Source organism: Pseudorca crassidens, chromosome 3 (assembly GCF_039906515.1).
Source record: "Pseudorca crassidens isolate mPseCra1 chromosome 3, mPseCra1.hap1, whole genome shotgun sequence".
Lineage (NCBI taxonomy): Eukaryota > Metazoa > Chordata > Mammalia > Artiodactyla > Delphinidae > Pseudorca > Pseudorca crassidens.
The window spans coordinates 170,161,569-170,184,397 of NC_090298.1; the positions used below are offsets into that span (position 1 = coordinate 170,161,569).

Below are 22,829 nucleotides of genomic sequence, written 5' to 3' on the forward strand. Positions count from 1 at the left end.
CTGTTGCCGTCTGGATTTGCCTATGTCCTGTGCCTGATCCTACTTGCTCCACCGTTCCTGTATGGTTGTACCATGCAGGAATGATTGTTTAATGATCTCCAGAAACTTGTTTTCCGGTCTACTCACGTTACTGCATGTACCTAGGGTTGAGTATCACTCCGCCTGTGTCTCTTAGTCTCTGACACTCTTTCTGAGTGTCCAAATGGCTATTTATGTTTGGGTATCCATGTGCCTGGTGGTCTCCGTCTACCTGATTCTACGTGTTGAGGTTCATCTGTCTGGGACTGAGTCTCAGTTTGCCTGTCTCTGCCCTGGCGACTTTATCTTACTGGGACTGAATGTATCTGATGGTCCCTGACTGTTTATTTGCCTGACTCTTTTCTTGTAATTGAGATATGATCACATACTGTAAAATTCACCCTTTTAAAGTGTACAGTGAAGTGCTTCACAAAATTCACAAAACTGTACAACTGTCACCACTATCTAGTCCCGGAACATTTTCACCCCCCTTACCCCAAATCTGCCTGGCTCTTCCATAGCCCTCTCTCTGTCTGGAACTGTAGCCTATGACCGTCTGTCTGGATTTGCCTGTGTCTGGTGGTCTCTGGTTGTCTGTCCACCTGATTCTCCCCTTGCCTGGTGACTTTTCATCCCCATCTATCCAACTCTGGCCACATGGGCGTATCTGTCTGGGTCTGAGTGTACCTCTGCCTGAGTGTGCCCACAGGACTGCATCTCTCTGTGTCTGTGTCTGATGGTTTGTCACTCTAATTCTGCGTATCTGATTACAACCCTGGACCTCATGGCATTGGTGGCTAGCGGGCGTTCTCTAAGCCCATCCCCTTCACTTGTTCTAATGGGCAGGGCCTGCCTCTCCACCTGTGCACCTCCTCACACCCTCTGATGAGGTCTTGGACAAACCGCTATCTGGCTGGCTGGCTGTGTGCTTGTCTTACTGTCTGATCCTTCCTTGTCCAGCTGTCTGTCTGAACAAATGGCTGGCTGTCTCTCAGATGTCCGACTTTTGGGCTGCCTGTGTCCACGCTGACCGGCCGTGCAGGGCTGTCAGCCCCTCTCCTGTGGCCTCTCACCTGTTCCCCTTCTCTCGGAGCAGGCTGTGCCTTCGTGAAGTTCTCCTCCCATACGGAGGCTCAGGCGGCCATCCACGCCCTGCATGGCAGCCAGACCATGCCGGTGAGTCGGAGTTGCCCTGGGCGATGGGGGTAGGGGTGGGAAAGGAGTAAGGGGGCCCGGCCTTACCATCCCAGCCATCTGGTAGCCCCTGGCCCTTCTTCAGAGAGGTCATGGTGGGGAGAAGAGGCGCAATCTCTGATGGTGGTATGGGTGGATGTATGTGTGTGATTGTGTGTGTGAGCCTGCAAGTAAGTGTGGAGTGTGTATGGATGTCCTGCCAGCACGTGGCTGCCCGTACGCAAGTACGCGCAGGCCACTGTGTGTGTTGGTGTGTGCACGTGTGCATGTCTGTGTGTGAGCGTGTGGTTGTGAGTAGGTGGGTGTCAGTGTGCACACGAGGTGTGTGTAATGGGTATGGATACGTGTGCACATGTGCGCTGGTGCATACGCACATGTGCACACGTGTGACTGCATATGCACAAGTGTGTTAAGTGGGTGTGTTCGTGTGAGCACACGTGTGCAAGTATGTATCTGAGTGCACATGTGTGTTTATGTGCGAGTGTGTGTCTGGGTGATGTGGGGGGAGCTAGTGCACGTGTGTACATCTGTAGGAGTGTGAAGGCAAATGTCTGTGTGTGGAGTGAGCATGCATGTGAATGTAGGCAGTCACGTGTGTACATGTGTGACTGTGTGCACGTGAGTGTGTGAGTATATGTGCACGTATTTGGGAGTGTATGCGTGTGTGTGTGAGTGTCAATGGTGAGTGTGTGGGCAGAATGCATGTGTAAGTGTGTGCAGATGTGTGTGAGCCCCAGAGGAGCAGGGAGAGATGGGGCTGGAGGGGCCTGCAGTTCAAGGCTGAGAAGCGTGGGGTTCCTCCTAGGGTGATGGGGGGCCCCAGAGGGAAGGGACCAGGTCATTTGGAAATGTCCCCGTGGGGCCAGAGTAGGGACGAGTTTGGAGCCGGGAGCCTGTGGGCCTGCAGCAGTGAGAGCCTGGAGGGAACCACACAGGTGTTGGGGGTGGCCCTGCCTCCCAGGAAAGTGGCCCTGGGAGCCACCATCACTGTACATAAATGTCCAAATCTGCCACGGGGAAGACAGGCCTTGGGGACCCACTCTCTGTTGTTCTGGGAAATGGGTGTGAAGAGCAGGGCAGTCTCAGATCCTTCCTTCTATTGCTCTCTGGGTCCTCAGGCATCAGCTTTAATCCTTAGAGGGGCAGGAGTCAGCTCGTCCGAAGGTCAGGCTTTCTCCTGCTCCGAGCTGTCCAGTGATGGAGCTGGTGGGCGGCACAGGGAGTGAGCTCTCCATCAGAGGAGGTATTCAACCTCTCTGATGGTTGGAGCCTTACCTGTTCTCAGGTATGGGTGACAGCTATAGGGTCCTCCATGCGGGCCCCCATTGTTCCCTTCCAGCAGTTGGATTCTCCACCCATTTTGAGAGTGTGGTTGACAGTCAGGGTCCTCACTATGCCCCAGATGCAGCCCCCCGCGCCCGGACGCCCCACTTGTGCGCACGAGGGGGCTGCAGGGTCAAGTGCGAGACCTGGGATGCTGATCTCCAGACTGTCCTCACTGTGGCACCTGGGACTTCGAGGGTGGGGCTGACAGCTGCTGCTATCCACACCCCTACACCCCTCGTAAGGGACCCCAGAGTCCCGGCTACGTCCCCCCTTCTTTCCCTCCCTGCTTGCGGCTGCCCCTGCAGGGTGCCTCCTCCAGCCTGGTGGTCAAGTTTGCTGACACGGACAAGGAGCGGACGCTGCGGCGCATGCAGCAGATGGTGGGCCAGCTGGGCATCCTGACGCCGTCCCTCACCCTGCCCTTCAGCCCCTACAGTGCCTACGCCCAGGCTGTGAGTGACCCCAGCAGACACACTTCTGTCTCCAGCAGGGCTTCTGAGACTTCTCTGGGGATCTGGCTCAGTCTGTCTCACTCTCTTTCTCCATCTATTCTCGGTCTAGGGCTTCTGCCTCTTTGCCCATCTTTCTGTTTCTCTGGCCCAGTCTTTCTGACTCAGGGCCTTATTCTGGCTGTGGCTGAGTCCCCAAATCCAGGCCGCTTCCTGACCCCAACCCCAGCTGAGCCCCCAACCATGGACTATGCTCCGAGCCCAAGCTGAGCCCCAGCTCTGGACTGACAGGACACCAGACTCAACCCCTACATCCAGCCTGAACCCTCACCCGGCGTGAACATCAAATGAAGATCCAACCTTTAGTTGACCCCCAGATCCTAGCTGTTCCCCAAATCTAGATTAGCCTGAATTCTAGCTAAACCTCCTGGCTGACTCCAAGCTGAGACCCAACCCTGAGTGAGTTCAACATTGGCTGAGCCCTGGTCCCAGACTGACTCCTGATCTTAGACTGAGCCCTAATCCCTGGCTGAGCTCTCATTCCTAAATGAGCCTGGAACCTAGTCTAGGCCCTGATCCTACACTGAGACTTAATGCCAGGCTGAGCCCCAATTCCTAACTGATCCCTGACCCCGACCTGAGCCAAGACACCCGGCCTGACCCCCTAGTTCCTGGAGGACCCGCCCCCCACCTCATGAGCCGTGATCTCAGGTCAGGTGCCACTTTGACTGTGCACGTTGACTCCCTCTCCACCCCCAGCTCATGCAGCAGCAGACAACGGTCCTGTCCACCTCAGGCAGCTACCTGAGCCCTGGCGTGGCCTTCTCACCCTGCCACATCCAGCAGATCGGCGCCGTCAGCCTTAACGGGCTGCCCGCCACACCCATCGCCCCTGCCTCTGGTGAGAGTCTGCCAGGGACCCATGGATGGGTGGGCAGGGCCGGGGCCAGGATCAGGCTTCCCGTGACACTCTTCCGCTCCCCAGGACTGCACTCGCCCCCGCTGCTCGGCACCACCGCCGTGCCCGGCCTTGTGGCTCCGATCACCAACGGCTTCGCAGGTGTTGTGCCCTTCCCTGGCGGGCACCCCGCCCTAGAAACCGTATATGCCAATGGCCTTGTGCCCTACCCAGGTAACTCGGGTGGTCCCCGGGGGCCGAGGAGAGTGGTAGGAGGCAGGGAGGGTGTCCCCGGGGACAAGCATGAGTCCCTATGCCTTGGTGTCCAGGGAACAAAGGGGCAGGACAAAGGGAGTCTCAGGTGAACAGATACTAGCTGTGGGCACAGAGAAAGAGGTTAAACATAGAAACTTTGCATCCAGACCTTTCTGGGTTCGAATTCCAGTTCAGTGGCCCTGGGAGGTTTCTTTAAGTCTCTGAGCCTCAGTTTGCTCATCTGGGAAATGGGGCGGATAACATCAGTCATCTCATGAGATTGCACTGACGAGGCAGTCAGTCTGTAAAATGCTAACGCGTCACCTGGTACCAAGAATGGCACCATCAATCTTCATTAGTAATCGTTACCATTTGGGAAAATATCAGTGCCCATATTCATTCATTCACTCATTAATTCATTAATTCAATATTGGCCATGCACTGATTTGTTGGGCTGGGCTCTGCCCTCCTGAAGCAGAGGTCTCACTTTCCTCTACCCTATACCATAATTTCAAGGCAAACATCTTCCCACACCTTGCTTAGGTAAAGTATGTCATCTGCGTTTCCACCGCTGAGAATTTGTTTATTCTTACCTTGCAATGATTGGCGCTCACGGGGAGTTTCAAAAATAATATAGAGAGGTCCTGGTACCCCTCACCCAGCGTCCCTGGATGCTAACGTCTTATGTAACCACAGTATGTTGTCAAAACTAGGAAACTGACATTGGTACAGTACAATGAACTCAACGGGAGTTGGAGAGCCTACTCAGACTTCACTATTTACAGGCACTTGTGTGTGTGTGTGTGTGTGTGCGCGCGTGGTTCTATGTCATTTTATCACAGGTATAGTTTCATGTAACCACCACCACAATCTACATACAGAACTGTTCCATCACTATAAAGTAATTCGTTCATGCGACCTCTTTACTGTCTTACCTCTCCCCCATCACCACCCCATCTTCTAGCAACCTCTCTCCATTCAAGATTTTTTTGCTCAATTTTCCCCAGACTCTCCAGCTCTGGTTGCCTAGACAAGCTCTCCCCTACCCCTGTGTCCTCCCCTAGGGACCGTCGGAAGGTCACAGCCACGTAGGGGATCCATAGGGTGTCTGATGATCAAGGTGTGGGGAGGGATAAAGGGAAGGGATGGGGATGGGTGGTGATCAAAAGCAGAGACCTGGAGTCCTGGAGAATCCAGAGAATAAAAGAGAGGACCAAGGGGGGTCAGGATGGGGACAGAGAGTTGGGGTTGATTGTTAAACCTCTTTGGAGTCTGAGAAACCTGGATTCGAGTTTCGCTTCTGTCATTTCCTACCTGAGCGGCCCTGTGCCAGCTGGTTTCCCCACCTGTAAAATGTTTCCATACCTGTGAAACGTTTATGCAGAAGTGAAGCTGGGAGTGGGTGTTGCGGGGTGGATGGACGACTTCTGCTGCCCCCGCCCCACTCAGCCCCTCCGTCTGCCCCGCAGCTCAGAGCCCGACGGTGGCCGAGACCCTTCATCCCGCCTTCTCCGGAGTACAGCAGTACACAGGTAGGGAGGCAGCGCGGCCCCGCCCCGCGCGTGACCCTGCCCCTCGGCCCCCGGCGTCCTACCTGGGCTAGCCACGCCACGCCCCTAGCCACACCTAGATATGGTCCCTGCCCTCAGAGCCGTCTTCTCATCCTACCTTCCCTCTTCTGCCTGTGCTTCCTACTTTGGGCCCAATCCCAGTTCTTGGCCTCCCCCCACGCCCCGCCTTTCTTCATTTGGCCCTGCCCCTCATAACCTGCCTTTGGTACCGCCCCTCATGTCCTGCCCAGACTGACCCCGCCTCTGCCAGGGCCTCGCTCGGATCTCCGGCTTGTCTTCTAAAGGCTGCCTTGGCCCCGCCCTCAGCCAGGGCCACGCCCACTCTGCTCTTCCCTGTTGCCTTGGCCCCTCCCTCCAATGCGACCACGCCCCTCCCAGGCCCGTCCTCGAATGACCACGCCCCCTCCTTCTTCCCTAGACGGGTCCTTGGCCTTGCCCTCAGACCGTCTCTCCCATGTGACCACACCCCTCCACCTTCCCTAGACCCGGTCTTGGCCCCACCCTCAGCTGTGACCCCGCCCCTCACGTCTTAGCCCCGCCCCCACGCGCACCGGCTGCCCACCGGCCTCACGCCCGCTCCGCCCTGTGTCTCGCTCCCGGTCTCTGCAGCCATGTACCCCACCGCGGCCATCACGCCCATCGCGCACAGCGTCCCCCAGCCGCCGCCCCTCCTGCAGCAGCAGCAGCGAGAAGGTGAGGGGGCCGCGACCTCCCCTGGGCGCCAGCCCCGCCCTTTGACCGCCCCCCTCCACCTCCAGGACCCCCGGCTCGGCCTGGCCTCGGGGAACCGCTCGGCCTGGGGTCCGGACAGACCTGGGTTCAAGCCCCGGCGTAGCCCATGGGTGTTTGGGGGGGCGACTGACTCTTCCTCTCTGAGCCTCCGTCTCCTCCTCCGGAAAGTGGGAATGGGGCTAGTCCCGACCCAGTAGGGATAGCAGTGACCCAGAACGGGATGATTCTCTGAAATTTTTTTGAGCGAATTTAGGGGGTGGCATGGTGAGGTATCTCGGGGCAAATGAGGCTTCCTCAGTAAAGTCAAGGGGGCGAGGAGTTAGATTCTGGAGTCGGAGGACCGGATTCAAATCCACCCAGTTCTGACTTGTGAGCGTCATAAGGAAGGCACCTCACTGCTCCGGGCCTCAGTTTCCTCATCTGCCACCCAGGCGACCACCTTACTCCCCTTGCTGTGGAGTAAGCAGCGGCGGTTCCTGACACATGGTGGGCACTCAGCCAGGGAGGCCCTTCCTCTCTTTCATCCATCTAGTGGGGGTGGGGGCGGGGGCTGGGGAGAGGCAACCAACCAGAAAAGCCCCAAATCGCCCCACGACCTGGGAAGCTTGCGGGTGGCCTGGCCCGCAGACTGATTTCTGTGAGGCTCTGTTCAATTTCTCCCTTGCCCTGGGCCTGCAGGAAGGGGAACACTGGCAGGGTGCAGTGGAGAAAAGCTGGTCCCGATGCAGTCCGTGCTGCTGTAACAGGATGTATGCTTTCTGGAAAGTCACCTGAGTTTGCAGAACCTCACAATACCAACTACAAGGCTCGTGGGGGAAATGGGGTCGTGGTACACCATTCAGAAACGTTGGCTGTGAGGTGCCAAAAAAGGAAAAAGATAAGATGTTAATGAAAACAGTAGCACAGTTTTATGCGTGTTAGATAGTTTAGAGATACCCGAAGAGTACAATAAATTTGGTACTTTATCTTGGAAAAGACCGCAAGTTTGCAGGGGGAAGTGGCATCCGAGGGGTTGCAGCATGTGAGTTACCTTGAAGTGATGGAAAGGCTTGTCTGAAATCAGACGGAGAGTCGGAACCCCAGACGGGGATGGGCCCTGCTCATAACATACTTGGAGAACTGAGAAAGTTGATGTTGAAGCTGTATGTGTGTGTGTGTGTGTGTGTGTGTGTGTGTGCGTGCGCACGCACATTTTGCTTTCTTATGAGGTTCGGTGCAGCTGCGTGTGGTTTTCTGCATTCACCTAGTGTTTCTTGGAGATGAGATAGCACACAGACAAACACAAAATTCTTGTTTGCTCAAAACTGTTCCATAACATATCAGTTGTATGGGAACACACTTGCATTTTAAAAACAAGCCTGTTAGGGAATTCCCTGGAGGTCCAGTGGTTAGGATTCGGTGCTTTCACCGCCGTGGCCCTAGGTTCAATCCCTGGTCGAGGAACTAAGATCCCACAAGTCTCGGGGCACGGCCAAACAAACAAAAACAAACAACAACAACGACAGCAACAAGAAGCATGTTAGCAGAACTGTGGTCCCCATCAGGAAGATAAGGGTGGATGTGGATGTGAATGTGTAATCTTGGATTTTGTATTTTCTGGGATGGGGAATATTCATTGTGAGGGTGGGGGGATTCTCGGTGGTTTGAGGGCTACCTTTTTGTGGGGGGACCTGGGAGAAGTTTGTCTGTAGGTTTTGGATTAGAGGCAGGTTTGAGGACTGTTGATGACTTTGGATAATCAAGGTTTTAAAATGCTATTATTATTTATGGTTCTTATATGAGCCATGACTGGGGATTACTGGGGGAGGGGATGATTCTGAGGGTTAGCTGTGTTTTAAAAAATTATTTCTGGTTGATATAGCATATCATTTAAAAATTACCGGCGGTTTCAGGATATCTGGGGTTCGGGACTAGAGAATAATCTCTATTTTACTTGATTTTATTTTTGCATCATTTTTGAAATTATCCAAGGTTTTGAAAATTATCCAAGGTTTGGAGGGTTGTCCAAGGTTTTGAAAAATATCTGGATATTTGGGGTTTAGGACCAGGCAATTACTAGTCTGATTTTATTCTGTGATCATCAGACTTTCAAAAAGGCATATTTCATTTTAAAACCAGTTTTAGAATTATGGAGTTATTGCAAAGACAGTACAGAGTGTCCGTATACCCTACGCCCAGTTGATCTGATTTCTGTAAATGACCAGGAGTTGGAGGCTTAGGGATTTCCCGGGGTTGGGGTTGTATGGGATTTTTGGATTATCTGGGGTCTGGGATGGAAGAATTTATCGCAGTTGTGGAGGGTAGGAATCATACGAATTTTATAAGTTCTCTGGGGCCTGAGGATCATTAGAGGTTTGGAGTGTCTGAGTGTGGGATTTTATAGACAAGGGATTAGGGCTCCCGGCCTCCCCTTCCTGCCACTTCCACGCCTCTTCTTTCTGAGTGTCACGGGGTACCCCTCTCCCAACAGCTGGAGATGTCAGATGTGGGCTCCGGACCCATGCCCCTCCCCCGGGGGTCCACCTCCTCTCCTTGGGGGCTTTATGTCTTTCTCTCCCCCACCTACAGGTCCCGAAGGCTGTAACCTGTTTATCTACCACCTCCCCCAGGAGTTTGGAGACACGGAGCTGACGCAGATGTTCCTGCCCTTCGGCAATATCATCTCCTCCAAGGTGTTTATGGATCGGGCCACCAACCAGAGCAAATGTTTTGGTGAGTCCCTGCTGCGGGTGCCCCCTCCTGCTTGCCAGCCCCGTCCCACGCGCCCCTCGCCCTGGAATGGGGGTTGGGAGGGTGTGGTCAGCCATGAGACAGGTCTGGTCCAAAAGAATCCCTGGAGGTCCAGTGGTTAGGACTCCATACTCTCACTGCCAAGGGCCGGATTCAATCCCTGGTGGGGGAATTAAGATCCCATAAGCCGAGCGGTGTGGCCAAAAAAGAAAAGAAAAAAAAAGAATCACATTTATAATCAAAGTAAACACTTATTAAGCACCTACTGTGTGCCAAGCACTCACCATGCAGCATTTCTAAGACTCCCTTGTTCATTTATTCATCAACAAATAGACATACGGTACACCTACTGTGTGCCACCGCTCAGCATTGTGCCTGGCACACAGCAGTGCAAGAAGCCAACAAAAATCCCTGCCCTCTGAAAGCTCACAGTCTTGCCACTCTGCCTGTAGAACTTTCTCCGATGATAGAAACGCTCTACATCTCTGCTGTCTGAGCCGACCACCCCATGTGGCTGCCGAGTGCTTGAAATGTGGCCAGTGTGACCAAAGGACTGAATTTTTTATTTTACTTAATTTTAATGAATTTCAGTTGAAATAACCACCCATGGCCAGTGGCTGCCGACCAAATTGGAAAGCACAGGTCCAGGGGGAGGAGATGGAAATTAACAAATATAGGATATAGGCCAGGGAGTTATAAATGGTGTAGACAAAAATAAAACTGGTGAGAAAATACAGACTGATAAGGAGGAGGCAACACTTCAACTGAGACCTGAATGATGAGGAGCCAGCCATGGGGTGTCTTGGAGAAGAGTGTTCTAGGCAGAGGGAACCGCATGTGCAAAGGCCCCGGGGCAGGACAGTGCCTGGCATGTTGGAGCAACAGCGAGGAGGCCCGTGTGGCTGGAGCAGAGTGAGCGAGGGGGAGAGAGGGAAGGGGGAGGGCAGGGAGGGGACGGGGCAGGTCGTGCAGGGCCTTGTGGGCTGTGGGGAGAACTTCCTTGTCCCCAGAAACAGAGGACATTAAGGCTCAGAGAGGCACGTAACTTGTCCAAAGTCACACGGCAGCAAAGAGGCAGAACCTAGGTTAGAACCAGTCTGTTTGACTCCAAAATCTGGGCTCTGAACCCACCCTGTCCTCTTGGAAGGGTCGACTTTTGACTATTTATTAAGCACCTCCTGTATATACTCGTTATCCAACCATAAAAGGGAAGAATTATCCCAATTTACATGGGGAGGAAAAAGAGGCACAGAATGGTCAAGCGACATGCTTGAGGTCACACAGCAAGTTAGGGACAGCCCCCCCCCCTCCAGTGCCCAGGCTCTCTCCTCTACGTCCTGCTTCCAGGAAGAAGGAGGAAATTTCTGGAGGAAAACCTACTCTGTCACATTCAGCAGTCAGGGGGTCACATGCCTTCTCTGAGCCTCAGTTTCCTCCTCTATGTAATGGGAGGTGTGGGTGGTGTGAAGACATCCACCCACCCCAGCTCCAGATTCCCCTATGGCTCCCCATGGGCCTCAGCCAGACCCCTCAGCCCTGACCCCACCATCTCTCTGCATGACCTCCCACCCAGCCTCTCCCATGGAGCTCAGGTATCCTGCCCCCAAATGCCCGCACATGCAGTCCTCTCCCCCTGGAGGACCTCCCCAGCCCCTGTGGTCTCTGCACAGTCCCCCAGGAAGTCTGTGAGGACCAACATGTGAGGGGCAGGAGTAGGGCCAGGTGGAGGGTGTCATGCTGGTGGAAGCTTAAGGCGGGGGTGGGGGGATGCTGGAGTGTTTCTGATGGCCCAGGGTGAGGGGGGGTCTGGGACTGGAAAGAGAGACAGAGACCAAAAGAGAAGAGACAGAAAGGGAGGAACAGAGAGAAGAAACACCAAGACACACACACACACACACAAAGACAGAGAGAAACAGAGAAATGGGACTGGAAAGAGAGACAGAGACCAAAAGAGAAGAGACAGAAAGGGAGGAACAGAGAGAAGAAACACAAAGACACACACACACACACACACACACACACACACACACACACAAAGACACAGAGAAACAGAGAAACAGAGAGACAAGGACAGACAGACAGACACAGTCACATGGGCAGACAAGACCTCAGATGGATAGAGATCTCAGAGGAGGCACAGGGTGGGCATCCAGAGCCTCGAAGGAGGCAGGCATGGGGTCTGGGGAGGGAGAACATGGCCCTCCCGGGGCCCCCAGAGACCCAGCCTGTCCCCCACGTCAGTTGGGAAGTCTCAGCAGAGCAGACCCCAGGTAAGGAGCGAGCGCCCCGTCCCGCAGGCACGCAAGCCCAGTGCGTGTCAGAACCAGGCCAGAGCTGCTGTGTGTGCTCTGCGAAGCCCTCCCACCTCCCTGGGCCGTCTGCCCCTGCGAGCGTACACCCCCGCCCCCAGGACCCCGCGAGCCGGGCAGCCAGGGCTGCAGCGCTGGAGCGAGCAGAGGACGCCCGCGTTGCCCTCCATCGTGGGTCCACCCCGGTCTCCGCAGGCTTCGTGAGCTTTGACAACCCGGCCAGCGCGCAGACCGCCATCCAGGCCATGAACGGCTTTCAGATTGGCATGAAGAGGCTCAAAGTGCAGCTGAAGCGGCCCAAAGATCCGGGACACCCCTACTGACCGGCCCACAGCGCCCCGAGGCTGCGGGCTTGGCCCAGGTGAGCCGCCAGGCGGCCCCGCCCCTGCTCCCGCCCCCACCCCGGTCTTGTCCGCACCCCCTCCTCATTCTCCAAACCCTCCCGAGGCTGGGGGGATGCTGCAAGAGGCTACAAGGAGCCCCCAGGTTTGGTTGACGGGGACAGAGCTGGACGAAGACACCCCCAATCCCCCCCCACCCCCCACCCCCGTGGTCAGGGCTGGAACCGGAGCAGTAGGATGGGGTTGGGGAGGGTAGTTAGGGAATCCTTCCTGGAGAAGGCTTTGAAGGATGAAAAAAAGTTCACCTGAGAGATGGGGCTTGGTCTGGGGTGGGGGCGGGCTCTGGGGCGGTGTTTCTGTCCTGTCCTAAGAATCTGTTCTCTCAGCTGGGCCCCTCTGGGAGCTCTTCATTTGGCATAATTCATACCCAGTGGGTTGATGGGAGAGTGGAATATTTGCCCCACCCGACAGCATGCGGCGGGGTGTGTGTGTCGGAAATCCCCTCGAACAAATGAGCAAATCCCCAAGAGTGTTTGTGCCATCAGAGTGAACACCTCTTGTCAACTCATCGCTTCTTTGGGGAATGAGCCGTGAGCCTCAGGGGCCAATGGGGAAACTTATAAGTGAGCCCAAGCCTTGGCAAGCCTCATCTGTGAAATGGGCCCGTGCCTGTGGCCTCCTCCAGGGGTCGCGGGGCGGAGTCACAGGGCACTCGGTGTTTTCCCGGCTGAGCCCAGGACCAGCCACCTGGAAAGCTCTGGATAAGTCGTTTTGATATTTTCCTCTTAACCGCCGTCACCATCATCATCACAGAGGCTCCTCTGGGGTCTGGTGCGAAGCAGGTGCTCAGTGAGGGGCTGCTCCCAGACCCTGCCGGGGCAGCACCCACAGATTCGAGGGTGTTCAGTCACCGGGTCGTGGGTCGTCGGGGGCGCGCTCGCGGAAATCCGCCACCAGAAGCCAACAACAGGATATCGGCGTGCTTTGAACATGCTGACAGCAAATCCTCACTAAGCACCTACTGTGCGCCAGACACTGTTTCCAGCACCACGAACGAACAGAAATGGGGGCGGGGAACCGCTTCGTGGAGCTTCAGGGGCAGGGAGCTGGGAAGAGGAGGCAGAAAGAAATGTTTGTCCCCAGTGGCCGGATGAGGACACGGGCTTGGCGACCCTCGGTCCCTTCCAAGCCGGGTGTGTCAGCCTCCAAACCCCGAAATGGACTCTTTCTGCAAAGGTGGGGGCCCTTGGTTCCCAGACCCCAGCCTGGCCAGGGCAGGGGGTGGGTGGGAGGTGATGTTGTCGGCCGACGTGACTCTCCCGCTCCCAGCGCCGCGCCCTAACGCCCCTCCCTTCTCCGCCAGGTGAGGGGCCTTCCCACTTCCAACCGATCCAGGACTTTTACGTAAATTACAACTGAGTTTGGACACCAGCCCCCCCCTTCCCCCCTGACCCCCTCCCCATAATGTGGAACGCTGCCCAAAGCCACATGGAATGGGGAGGGGGCTTCATGGTCTGCGGGGGACTCCTGAGTTGGGGGCCAAGGGGTTCACTGCCCCCTCCTGGGAGATTTCCTCGCTCCCACCTTCCTCCCACACACACAACCTTTGTGGCTTCCCCAAATGAAATCGCAACTTTTCCTATATATATATATGCATATATATATAGAGCTATAGACAGTATATATATTTTTTGAGTATAGATCAAGGGACCAAACTTTTCCGACTTCCTTCCATCCAAGAGAAGGTGACCCTGGGCCGGTCACTCAGCAGGGACGCTCAGAAGGGCTGAGGCTGGCGGGGCAGCCCAGTGTCCCCCACCTCCCGCTGTCATGTCAGACCAGGGCGCCGGCCAAGCACTGGGAATCATCAGCCAACGCGATATACCTCCAGGACTTTTGACACCCCCCTCCCCCCACCATCGACGATTCTCGCGAGCCTGTGGGCTCAGCCGGCTTCAGTGTCCCTGGTCCTAGCTGCAGCTTCTGGAACCCCCATCCCCTTCGTTCCAGGGCCCTGCCTTCCCCAGTTGTAGGCACAAAACAGACCCCTTGGCCTCTCCCACCCTCTCCCCTCCCCAGTCATAGCCTTACTCATGTGACCAATAGCCCTTAGCTTTCCGTCGGGGACAGACAGGGTCGGGGGAGCCCCCCACCCCTGGAGCCCCTTCCCAAGGGTAGGCGGCCACCCTCCCTGCCTTTGGATCACCAGCCTGGAATTCACAATCTCATGACCAAGATCGCCACGTGCACTGGACAAGCCCAGCTTGCACGGGCTCAGCATCCCTTCACCGGAGATACCTCTACAAAGTTTTTTTTGTTTTTTTAATCTTTCTGAGCAGGTACAAAGAAGAAAAGAAATGGGGGGAAAAATCAAACGACAGTGGATTTTTGTTTCCTAGTTGGGGTGGGGAGGGAAATCCTGTGGGGTGCCTCTGTATAGCTACCCAAACCGTGAAAACCCCCCTTGAAGCACAGAGTCAAGTTCGGTTTTTTTTTGTTTTTGTTTTTTGTTTTTTGGACATCCGGTGGGGCCTCGCGCCAGACGAGGCACCAGTGAACTTCATAAACTCAAGAAAAAAAATTTTTTTGAAAAGAAAAACAAAGCATTCCCTTTTGTTTCTACCAAAATGTGTTGACCGACCCAGAAAAAAAAAAAAAGAAAAAAGAAATAGCAAAAAAAAAAGAAAAAAGAAAAAAAAAGAAAAAGAAAAAATATCTTCTGACCAACCTGTTTCGATATTCCAGAGTTTGATAATTGTTCCGAGACCCTGTCTAGTGCGCCTGTGTCCTGTGCGTCTGCGTGTGCGTGCGCGTGTGCTCAGGGGTGGCGGGGCCTCGGCCGTGTCTGTCCCGCCCAGCCCCCGCCAGGCCTGCTTAGGAGTGCGTGCTGGCGTGCAGTGGCGTGTGTCCTCTGGTCCATGTTTACCGGCTGTAAATACCATTTTTATACTCCACATCAAAGACCTACGTGATTTGTACGATGTACTTTATTTCTGCTACAAGTAATTTCATGAAGTTTCAACTTGCAAACCGACTTTTGGAGACAAACCGCGCCACACACACACGCACACAGAGAGAGAAAGAAAGAGGAGAAAAAGACTTGGAGGGAACTTTGGGTTGACTTGGTTTGAATCTCGAGGTCCCTGTCACTGTGGCGTGTTTCAGGTGAGAAGCTGCAGACTTCATCTTCATGTCCAAAACGCCTCTCTTTGGTCTGGAGAAACTGAAAGTTTATTTAATAAAAATTTTACTTGCTAAAGGACTGGGTCCTCCCTCATTTGCCCTCTCTTGTCGAAAAAGACGAAGTACATCTGGCCGGATCGGGTGCCTGGGCTAGAGATAAATCGGATTTAGAGTGAAGGGGTGCGGGAGGAAAAGGGTCTGACATTCCCATGGCCGGGATTCGGACGGATTCATCCAGACACTGAAGAAATGGAGTGTTCTTTCTCAAGAAGAGCTGGTGCCTGTGTTTGTTGATTCACACATTCATTCAACAAACGTTTATTGAACGGCTACTGAGTGCCTGACCCTGTGCTGGCCACCAGGGACGCAGCAGTGACCAGATGGTTCTGGGCTCTGCCCTCAAGGACACTCACTATTCATTACACATTTTTGCAATTGGGGTAAAAATTCATGCAACATAAATTTCACCATTTTTACCATTTCGAAATGTACAATTCAGTGTATTAAGTACATTCACAAGGTTGTGCAACCATCACCCCTATCTAGTTCCAGAAGGTTTTCATCACCTCAAAAAGAAGCTCCGTCCCCATGAGCAGTCACCCCTGCCCCGTTCCCCTCCCCCAGCCCCTGACAACCATGAATCCACTCTCTGTCTCTGCAGATTGGCCTGTTCTGGACGTTTCCCATCGGTGGAATCACACCCTGTGTGTCCTTCTGTGTCTGGCTTCTCTCACTGAGCATCGTGTTCTCAGGGTCCATCCACGTTGTAGCGACTGTCAGGGCTTCTCTCCTTTTCATGGCTGAGTGATGTTCCAGTGTGTGGGCCCTTGGTTCCACCTTTTGGCCATTGTGAATCATGCTGCTGTAATTATTCGTGTGCATGTTTCTGTCTGAACATCCGTTTCAGTTCTCTCAGGTACATACCTAGGAGTGGAATTGCTGGGTCCTGGTAACTGTGTTCCCACCAGCAACACGTGAGAGTTCCTGTTTCTGCGCATCCTCACCAATACTTGTTACACAATAGATTTGAGTTGGAATGTTGAGGGAGAAATCCCCGCATTGGACCTGACACAGTCAAGAACCCAGAAATGTGCCAAAGAGGTGAGACCTGGAGGAGATAAGATCTAAGAGATGATGTGGCTTTGGCTGAAAAAACAAAGCAGTTTGAGGCCCCTGCCCCACCCCAGTGAAAGCCTCAAAGGTCCTAAAGAAAAAAATTCCTGAGAGCTGGGATGGGGAACCGTGGGCTCCAGGGTAAAATCCTGGAGTAGGGGTGTGAGTAGGGGGGATGGCCACACCAAAACTGAGCCTTTCCAAATCCATGGGAGGGGTACTAACCACTCGATTTAATGAGCTACTTAATATCCTGCCAGGGGCTTTGCAGAAACGATGTCTTTTAATCTTACCAAGGACTCATCCCATTTTACAGTTGAGGAGACTGAGGCTCAGAGACAGGAAGTGCTTTGCTCCAGCTCCAGCAGAGAGAACGAGGCCCATCTGGAGTGGGAGCTGGAAAGGTGAGTCTGAGTCCACCTGGAAGGATTTTCCAGGTGGAAGGAACAGCCTGGGCAAAGGCTCAGAGGCTTGGCATGTTGTGGTCATTGGATCATTGGCTAAGACCACAGCACTGGGTGAAGAGATGGATGCAGAGATGACAGGGGCTGGGTTACAGAGGTTCTTTTGCGACTGAGCACCTTCTGTGTGCCGGACCTTGTCCCCGCCCACCCAAGGTTTCAATCAAGGAGAAAGTACTTTTGGACAAAAAATCAAAAGTACCCTGTCCCCACAAGAGAAAGTAATTCTCAAGTACGCTAAAAGTTGTAATCACAATGAGACCAGCAAATCTGGGAGAATTTTTATTTTATTTTATTTTATTTGGCCGTGCCCCGTGGCACGCGGGATCTTAGTTCCCCGACCAGGGATCGAACCCGTGCCCCCTGCAGTGGAAGCATGGAGTCCTAACCACTGGACCGCCGGGGAAGTCCCTGGGACATTATCTTGATGTCAGTTCGGAGCTACAGAGGATTTTGAGCAAGGGAGGGGTGTGATCAGGTTGGGGTGTTAGGAGGATGCCTGGCTGGCCTCTGTGCTGCTGGTGGGGTGTAAGTTGGCACTCTGGAGAACATGGGCAGAGTAATATTCCTACCAAGCATTTATTAAGCACTTACTATTTGCCAAGCATTGTTTCAAGCCTGTGTCATCCAATATAGTAGCTACTAGCCACCTGTGGCTATTTACATTTCAATCCATTTATCAAACTATTACTTCACTTCCTCAGTCACACTAAGCCACATTTCAAGGGCTCAGGAGTCACACATCCATCACGTGGGAAGTTCTCTCGGACAACACTAGCCTCAACATTTTACACGACATAACTCAACCTGCCACAGCCTTGTGAGGTATGTCCTATTAATGGCCCCACTTTATGAGCCAGTAAACTGAAGCCCAGAGAGGTTAAGTGACCTCCCCGAGGCTGCACAGCAGTAATTGAACCCAGGCTCTCAGGCTGGTCTCTTAACCACTATACTATCCCAATTCCCTGTCCTGTGTGGTGGCTTCAATTTGAATGTATTGTTATTCAAGTTGTTATTTGCGATAGTCCAATTTAAGCTTTTAAATTTAACTCAAAGTCAGGGAATTCCCTGGCGGTCCAGTGGTTAGGACTTGGCGCTTTCACTGCTGGGGCCTGGGTTTGATCCCTGGTTGGGGAACTAAGATCCCTCAAGCCTTGCAGCGCATGAAAAAAAAAAAGTACATAAATAAATTTAACTCAGAGTCATTAAACATTTAGAATGTGCACCCGTGCAAAACAGATTCTACCTGAGAAGAATAGGGTTGTGCTTGGGATGGCTGAGCCCAGGCTGTCATGTAGGTGTTCATCCAGGGGGAATAGGCTAAGTGACACCCAGGGCATATCAGTTAGCTGTTGCTGCATAACAAATTAACCCCCCACCCCAAAATTTAGCTGCTTAAAACACTACACATCTATTATTTCACCCAGTTTCTATGGGTCAGGAATCCCGGAGTAAATTAGCTGAGGGGTTCTGGCTCAGGGTCCCTCAGGAGGTCACAGTCAAGACATCAGCCAGGGCTGCCTCGTCTGAAGGCTCGACTGGGGCTGGAGGAGCTGCTTCCAAGCTGGTTCCCTCCCATGGCTGTTGGCCGGAGGCCTCAGTTCCTCACCACGTGGACCTCGCCATAGGGCTGCTCATGACGTGGCAGCTGGCTTCCTCCAGAGAGAGTGTGATCCAATGTGGGGGTGGTGGTGGTGGTGAGAGAACTAGAGAGAGAGAAAGAAGAATACATATATTTAAAACATTCTCTCTGAGGACGTGTATATGATTGTAAGAATGAGAAGATGGGACTTCCCTGGTGGTCCAGTGGTTGAGACTTTGCCTTCCAATGCAGGGCGTGCGGGTTTAATCCCTGGTTAGGGAGCTGAGATCCCACATCCCTCATGGGCAGGGAACCAAAGCATAAAACAGAAGCAATATTGTAGCCATTTCAATAAAGACTTTAAAAATGGTCCACATCAAAAAAAAATCTTAAAAAAAAAAAAAAGAATGAGAAGGAAAGGCTAGACGTGGACTTCCCTGGTGGTGCAGTTGTTAAGAATCCGTGTGCCAATGCAGGGGAAACGGGTTCAAGCCCTGGTCCGGGAAGATCCCACATGCCACAGAATAAATAAGCCCGTGTGCCATAACTACTGAGCCCATGTGCCACAACTACTGAAGCCCATGTGCCTAGAGCCTGTGCTCCACAACAAGAGAAGCCACTGCAATGAGAAGCCCACACACCACAACAAAGAGTAGCCCCTGCTCGCCTCAACTAGAGAAAGCCCGCACACAGCAATGAAGACCTAATTCAGCCAAAACTAAATAAGTAAATAAATAAATTTATTTTAAAAAAAGAAAAGGCTAGAAGTGTATTCACCAAAATGACGACGGGGTGGCTTTGGGGGGAGTGAAGAATTAGAGGCCAAGATTAAGCAGAGTTGAACCTCAGCTGCAATCTTTACAAGGTGAATATATTTATTTTTCAGGAAATTAATAATTAAGTTTAAATACTTTTTTTTAAAGATGAAAGAATGGGAAAGACAGGTGTGAGAGTTATTTGGGGGAAAGTACCTACATGTAACTCAACTGCTCCACTGCCCTTCGGAGAGACCCTCAGAGCAAGGAATGGGATGGGGCAGCCTCCAGCCAACAGCCAGCGAGGAACTGAAGTCTACCAGCAACCACATAGGCTTGGAAGCAGATCCTGCCTCAGTCGAGCCTTCAGATGAGACCCCAGCCCAGCACAACACCTTGATTGCAGCCTGTGGGAGACCCTGAAGCAGAGGACCCAGCTGAGCACCCCAGATTTCTGAAACTGAGATAATAAATGTTTTAAGCCACAAAGTTTTAAGGTAATTCATCATGCAGCAATGGTAACTAACACATCAGCAAAACCTCATCAACTACAACGACAGAAACTACAAAGTACGTGGAATAAACCTCAGAAAAATCTGCAGAGAGAAAACGGTAACATTTTACTGATATACATTTTTTAAAAAAACAACCAACAAACAAAAAACCAAAAAACAGACAAGTGGTGAAGTGGATGACGGAGGTAGCCAGGGCAACTCACGATCTTAAAGGATCAGTTCTCTCCCTGATGAACCTTGAACATCATCACAGTTCAGATCCTTGCAATAGTTTCCTTGGAAGTGGATAAACCTATTCTCAAGTTCATGTGCATAATTGAATTGTAAGCGAAGCAAGGCTGGAATGTACCAAAATGAATGACTGTTTATTGAGCATATACTTCGTGCCAGGCACTATTCCCAGTGCTTTAGTTATTAGGATTAACTCATTTAATCACCGCAGCAACCCCAGGTGGTCGGATCTAGTTCACAGATAGATAATGGAAATACAGAGAGGTTGGGTGGCTGGTTGCAGAGCCTGCCCACTGGACCTCTGCGCCACACTACCCTATACAACAGTAAGACCCATTATAAAGCTACAATAACTAAAATAGCAGGTCATCGGTGCCTGTCCTGTTTTATTTACTCTTCTATTCCCTAGAGCCAAGCACATAGTATCTGCTCGCTAAATGTCCTAAACTCATAGTGCTTAAGTCTGGAAGCTTGAGCTTAAGTCTGGAGACTGCCCAGGGTTTGAATCCCAGTTATGACGTTTATGAGACCAGTGACCGATCTCTCTTCAGCTCAGTCCCCCCCCACCTCTGGAAAATGAGTCTAATCGGGCATGCTTCTGAGGGCTGTTGTGGGGATGAACGAGTTAATATTTACAAAGCCCAGAGTAAGCACTACAGAAGTGTCAAAATAAATCAATCCCGCGGAAAATTCACTTTCCAGAGGCTTCGCTGCTGGCCACCAGCAGGGGGCAGCAGAGACTCACGCCTTCGTTCAGTAGTACTGGAGCCTTCACTTGAAATGCCACAAGCATATATTGAGCACCCAACGTGTGCCGCGCGCGCGCTGGGGGCTGGATGAGGTGGTGAGGAGATCCCTGGGCTCTCTCCTGGGACATAAAAGCTACCTTTCCCAAATTTCTTAGCCCGTCCCTTAAAGCCTGTGGGATCAGCCCCACCTCCCTACTGCCCCCTCCTCTCTCCAGATTGAATGTGGTCCAGCTGCCGGGCCATTGCACGTGCGTTTCCCACGCCGGGAAACCCTCCTACCCTGGAGTTCTGAGGCGCTGGGTTGGGGTGGAGGCACAGGTAATCTTCCGAGCACAGGGAACGGTACTGGCCAAGGTGTAGAGTTGGGAATGACCCGGGCCCTAGTGACAGAACAGGGAGCCCTTCAGCCTGGTTGGCCTCAAAGCTACACAGAGGATGCAAGCAGGGCACGTGGTGGTCAAACAGGGTGTCACTGGACGGACGTGAGGGCCACGAGGACAGAGATCGGCATGCTCACATCTGGGTCCTCAGTTTTTGCTGAGCTATTCAAGGTGTGCGTGCCCTTGAACAACTTCATTCTCTTTCCAAGCCTCAGTTTCCTCATCTGTAAAATACTATGCACCATCCAGGATTGTTGATACGATCAAGAAGATTAATGCACACGAATAACAGCCGTTGTCATTATAATATAACGTTGAGAGAAGGCAACACAGGATCTCCCGAATCAGAAACGTGAACTCTCGGACATCACTCCTACTGGATTCGAACGTCAACAGGCATTTACTGAGCGCCTGCGGTTTGCCGGGCGCTGCTGTAGGTAGTTACTGGAGACACAGCCGGGAACAAAACGCACCCAAACACCCCCTGACCACGCCCCCAGCGCATCGCCCCGCCCTAAACCCGCCTCCTCTCCGCCCCCTCTTTCCTGAGCCTACCAGAACGAGGTAGAGGTGGAGGTTATCTACATATTCATTAGTCCATCAGCCAATTCACAGCCTGAACTCAGGCCTGTCTTTGGAGCCTGGGTGATTGTGACGTCAGGAGTGACGCAGTCAGTGATACTTAAAGGCGCAGTAACCTCCTATAGAGTAGGGAGTCTGGAATAGATTTAGAGCGACACACACCTGCGTCTCTTTGGGGGTCTGTACAATACAGGTTGGGATGTGCGAGGCATAGAAACCAACTCAGACTAATAGCACCGAAAGAGTGTTGCTTTCGTGGGTGAAGTCAGGGATGCGTTTGGCGCGCGCACTCCCTGCCAGGCACTTGTCCAGCGCCGGGTTCTTGCCTGGAGCTGGAGCTTCAGCACCGGGGGTCGCGGACAGCTCCAGGGCCCAGACAGCGGGCCCTGAGTGGGTGGGTGTGCGGGTGTGTAGAGGGCTCTGGGGACAGGGTCCAAAAAGAGCCCTAGGCCCTCAGCCAGCCCACGGGAACAAGGGCCTACTCTCTCTGCCTGTCTGCCCCCCTATCCAAGCCTCAAAGGAGCCCAGCCCCCCAGATCTATGAATTCACCTGACATCTCCAGGCGGATGTTCATTAGGTCGAAACTGTTCCTGGTCCCCAGCCCTGCTGCTCCCACGTCGTCTCCATGTCTGCAGATGGCAGTTCCATCCTTCCAGGTGCTGGGGACAGATATCTTGATGTTATCCTTGACTTCTTGCTTGCTCACTCCATAACCAATCTATTAGGAAGTCCTGTCGCCTCTGCCTTCAAAAGTCTATCTTAAATCTGCGCACTTCTCCCCCCACCTCTGCCTCCCCTTGACGCAGCCCTAGGATCTCCCACCTGGACCAGCTCAGTCCCCTCCATCCAGGCCCTCGGCTCCAGTCCTCACCGGCGCCCCCCGTCTGTCCTCCCCGAAGCAGCCACCAGGGGGCGCCTGTGAGCACCTGAGTCACGCCCTGCCTCTCCTCTGCCCACAGCCCTCCAGGGTCCCACCTCCCTGGGGGTAAAAGCCCAAGTCCTTCCCGCGGCCCACAAGGCCCTGCACGGCCTGCCCCGTCCCCTCCCTGCCCTCCCCTCCTCTCTCTCTCCGCCTCGCTCACTCTGCCCCAGACACACTGTCCTCTTCGCTGATCTTCCACCATGCCAGGCATGGCTCTGCCTCAGAGTCTTTGCACTGGCTGAGCCCTTTGCCTAGAACCCTCTTTTCCCTGGATATCACCTCCTTTCCACTCACAGCGAGTGGGGGTGGGATAAGTTAGCAGGGGGCTAACTTTCAGGCATCACAGGCCCTGTAGACCTGGTAGAGATATTGGTCTCTATCCCAAAGGCAATAGGGAGCCATGGAGTGTTTTATAGGAGGGAGAGGTGAGACAATCACATCTGCATCTTTTAGTTTCCCTCTGGCTGTTGTGTGAAGAGCAAACTGCCCACTATGTAAATAGAGGAGGCTTGTGCCGGCTCCCAGGAGGGCA

The 22,829-nt window shown here is 53.2% G+C and overlaps 1 protein-coding gene and 1 long non-coding RNA gene across 6 annotated transcripts in view; one reads left to right on the top strand and one right to left on the bottom strand.

Annotated features, from left to right (window-relative positions):
* CELF5 (CUGBP Elav-like family member 5) overlaps positions 1-15,085 on the top strand; it is a 49,826-nt gene extending 34,741 nt beyond the window's left edge. For 2 of the 4 annotated variants that reach the window (XM_067734270.1, XM_067734272.1), the window contains exons 5-12: positions 1,115-1,194; positions 2,844-2,990; positions 3,747-3,888; positions 3,973-4,119; positions 5,610-5,672; positions 6,321-6,404; positions 9,012-9,155; positions 11,678-15,085. In XM_067734270.1, the coding sequence (XP_067590371.1) occupies positions 1,115-1,194; positions 2,844-2,990; positions 3,747-3,888; positions 3,973-4,119; positions 5,610-5,672; positions 6,321-6,404; positions 9,012-9,155; positions 11,678-11,805 (935 nt within the window). In that variant the 3' untranslated portion in view covers positions 11,806-15,085. The remainder of the gene's footprint in view (positions 1-1,114; positions 1,195-2,843; positions 2,991-3,746; positions 3,889-3,972; positions 4,120-5,609; positions 5,673-6,320; positions 6,405-9,011; positions 9,156-11,677) is intronic. The other 2 variants (XM_067734271.1, XM_067734273.1) reach the window with 2 other exon arrangements.
* A 553-nt stretch (positions 15,086-15,638) lies between these two features.
* On the bottom strand, positions 15,639-22,265 carry LOC137222677 (uncharacterized). Of its 2 annotated transcripts, none has more exons than XR_010942547.1 (3): positions 22,198-22,265; positions 21,925-22,034; positions 15,639-16,114 (listed from the first exon to the last, which is right to left on the bottom strand). It is a non-coding gene; the product is annotated as an uncharacterized lncRNA (long non-coding RNA). The 2 variants fall into 2 exon arrangements; XR_010942548.1 differs by lacking the exon at positions 22,198-22,265 and adding an exon at positions 19,138-19,377 and having other exon boundaries at positions 15,639-18,286; positions 21,925-22,180.
* Between the last annotated feature and the right edge of the window lie 564 nt (positions 22,266-22,829).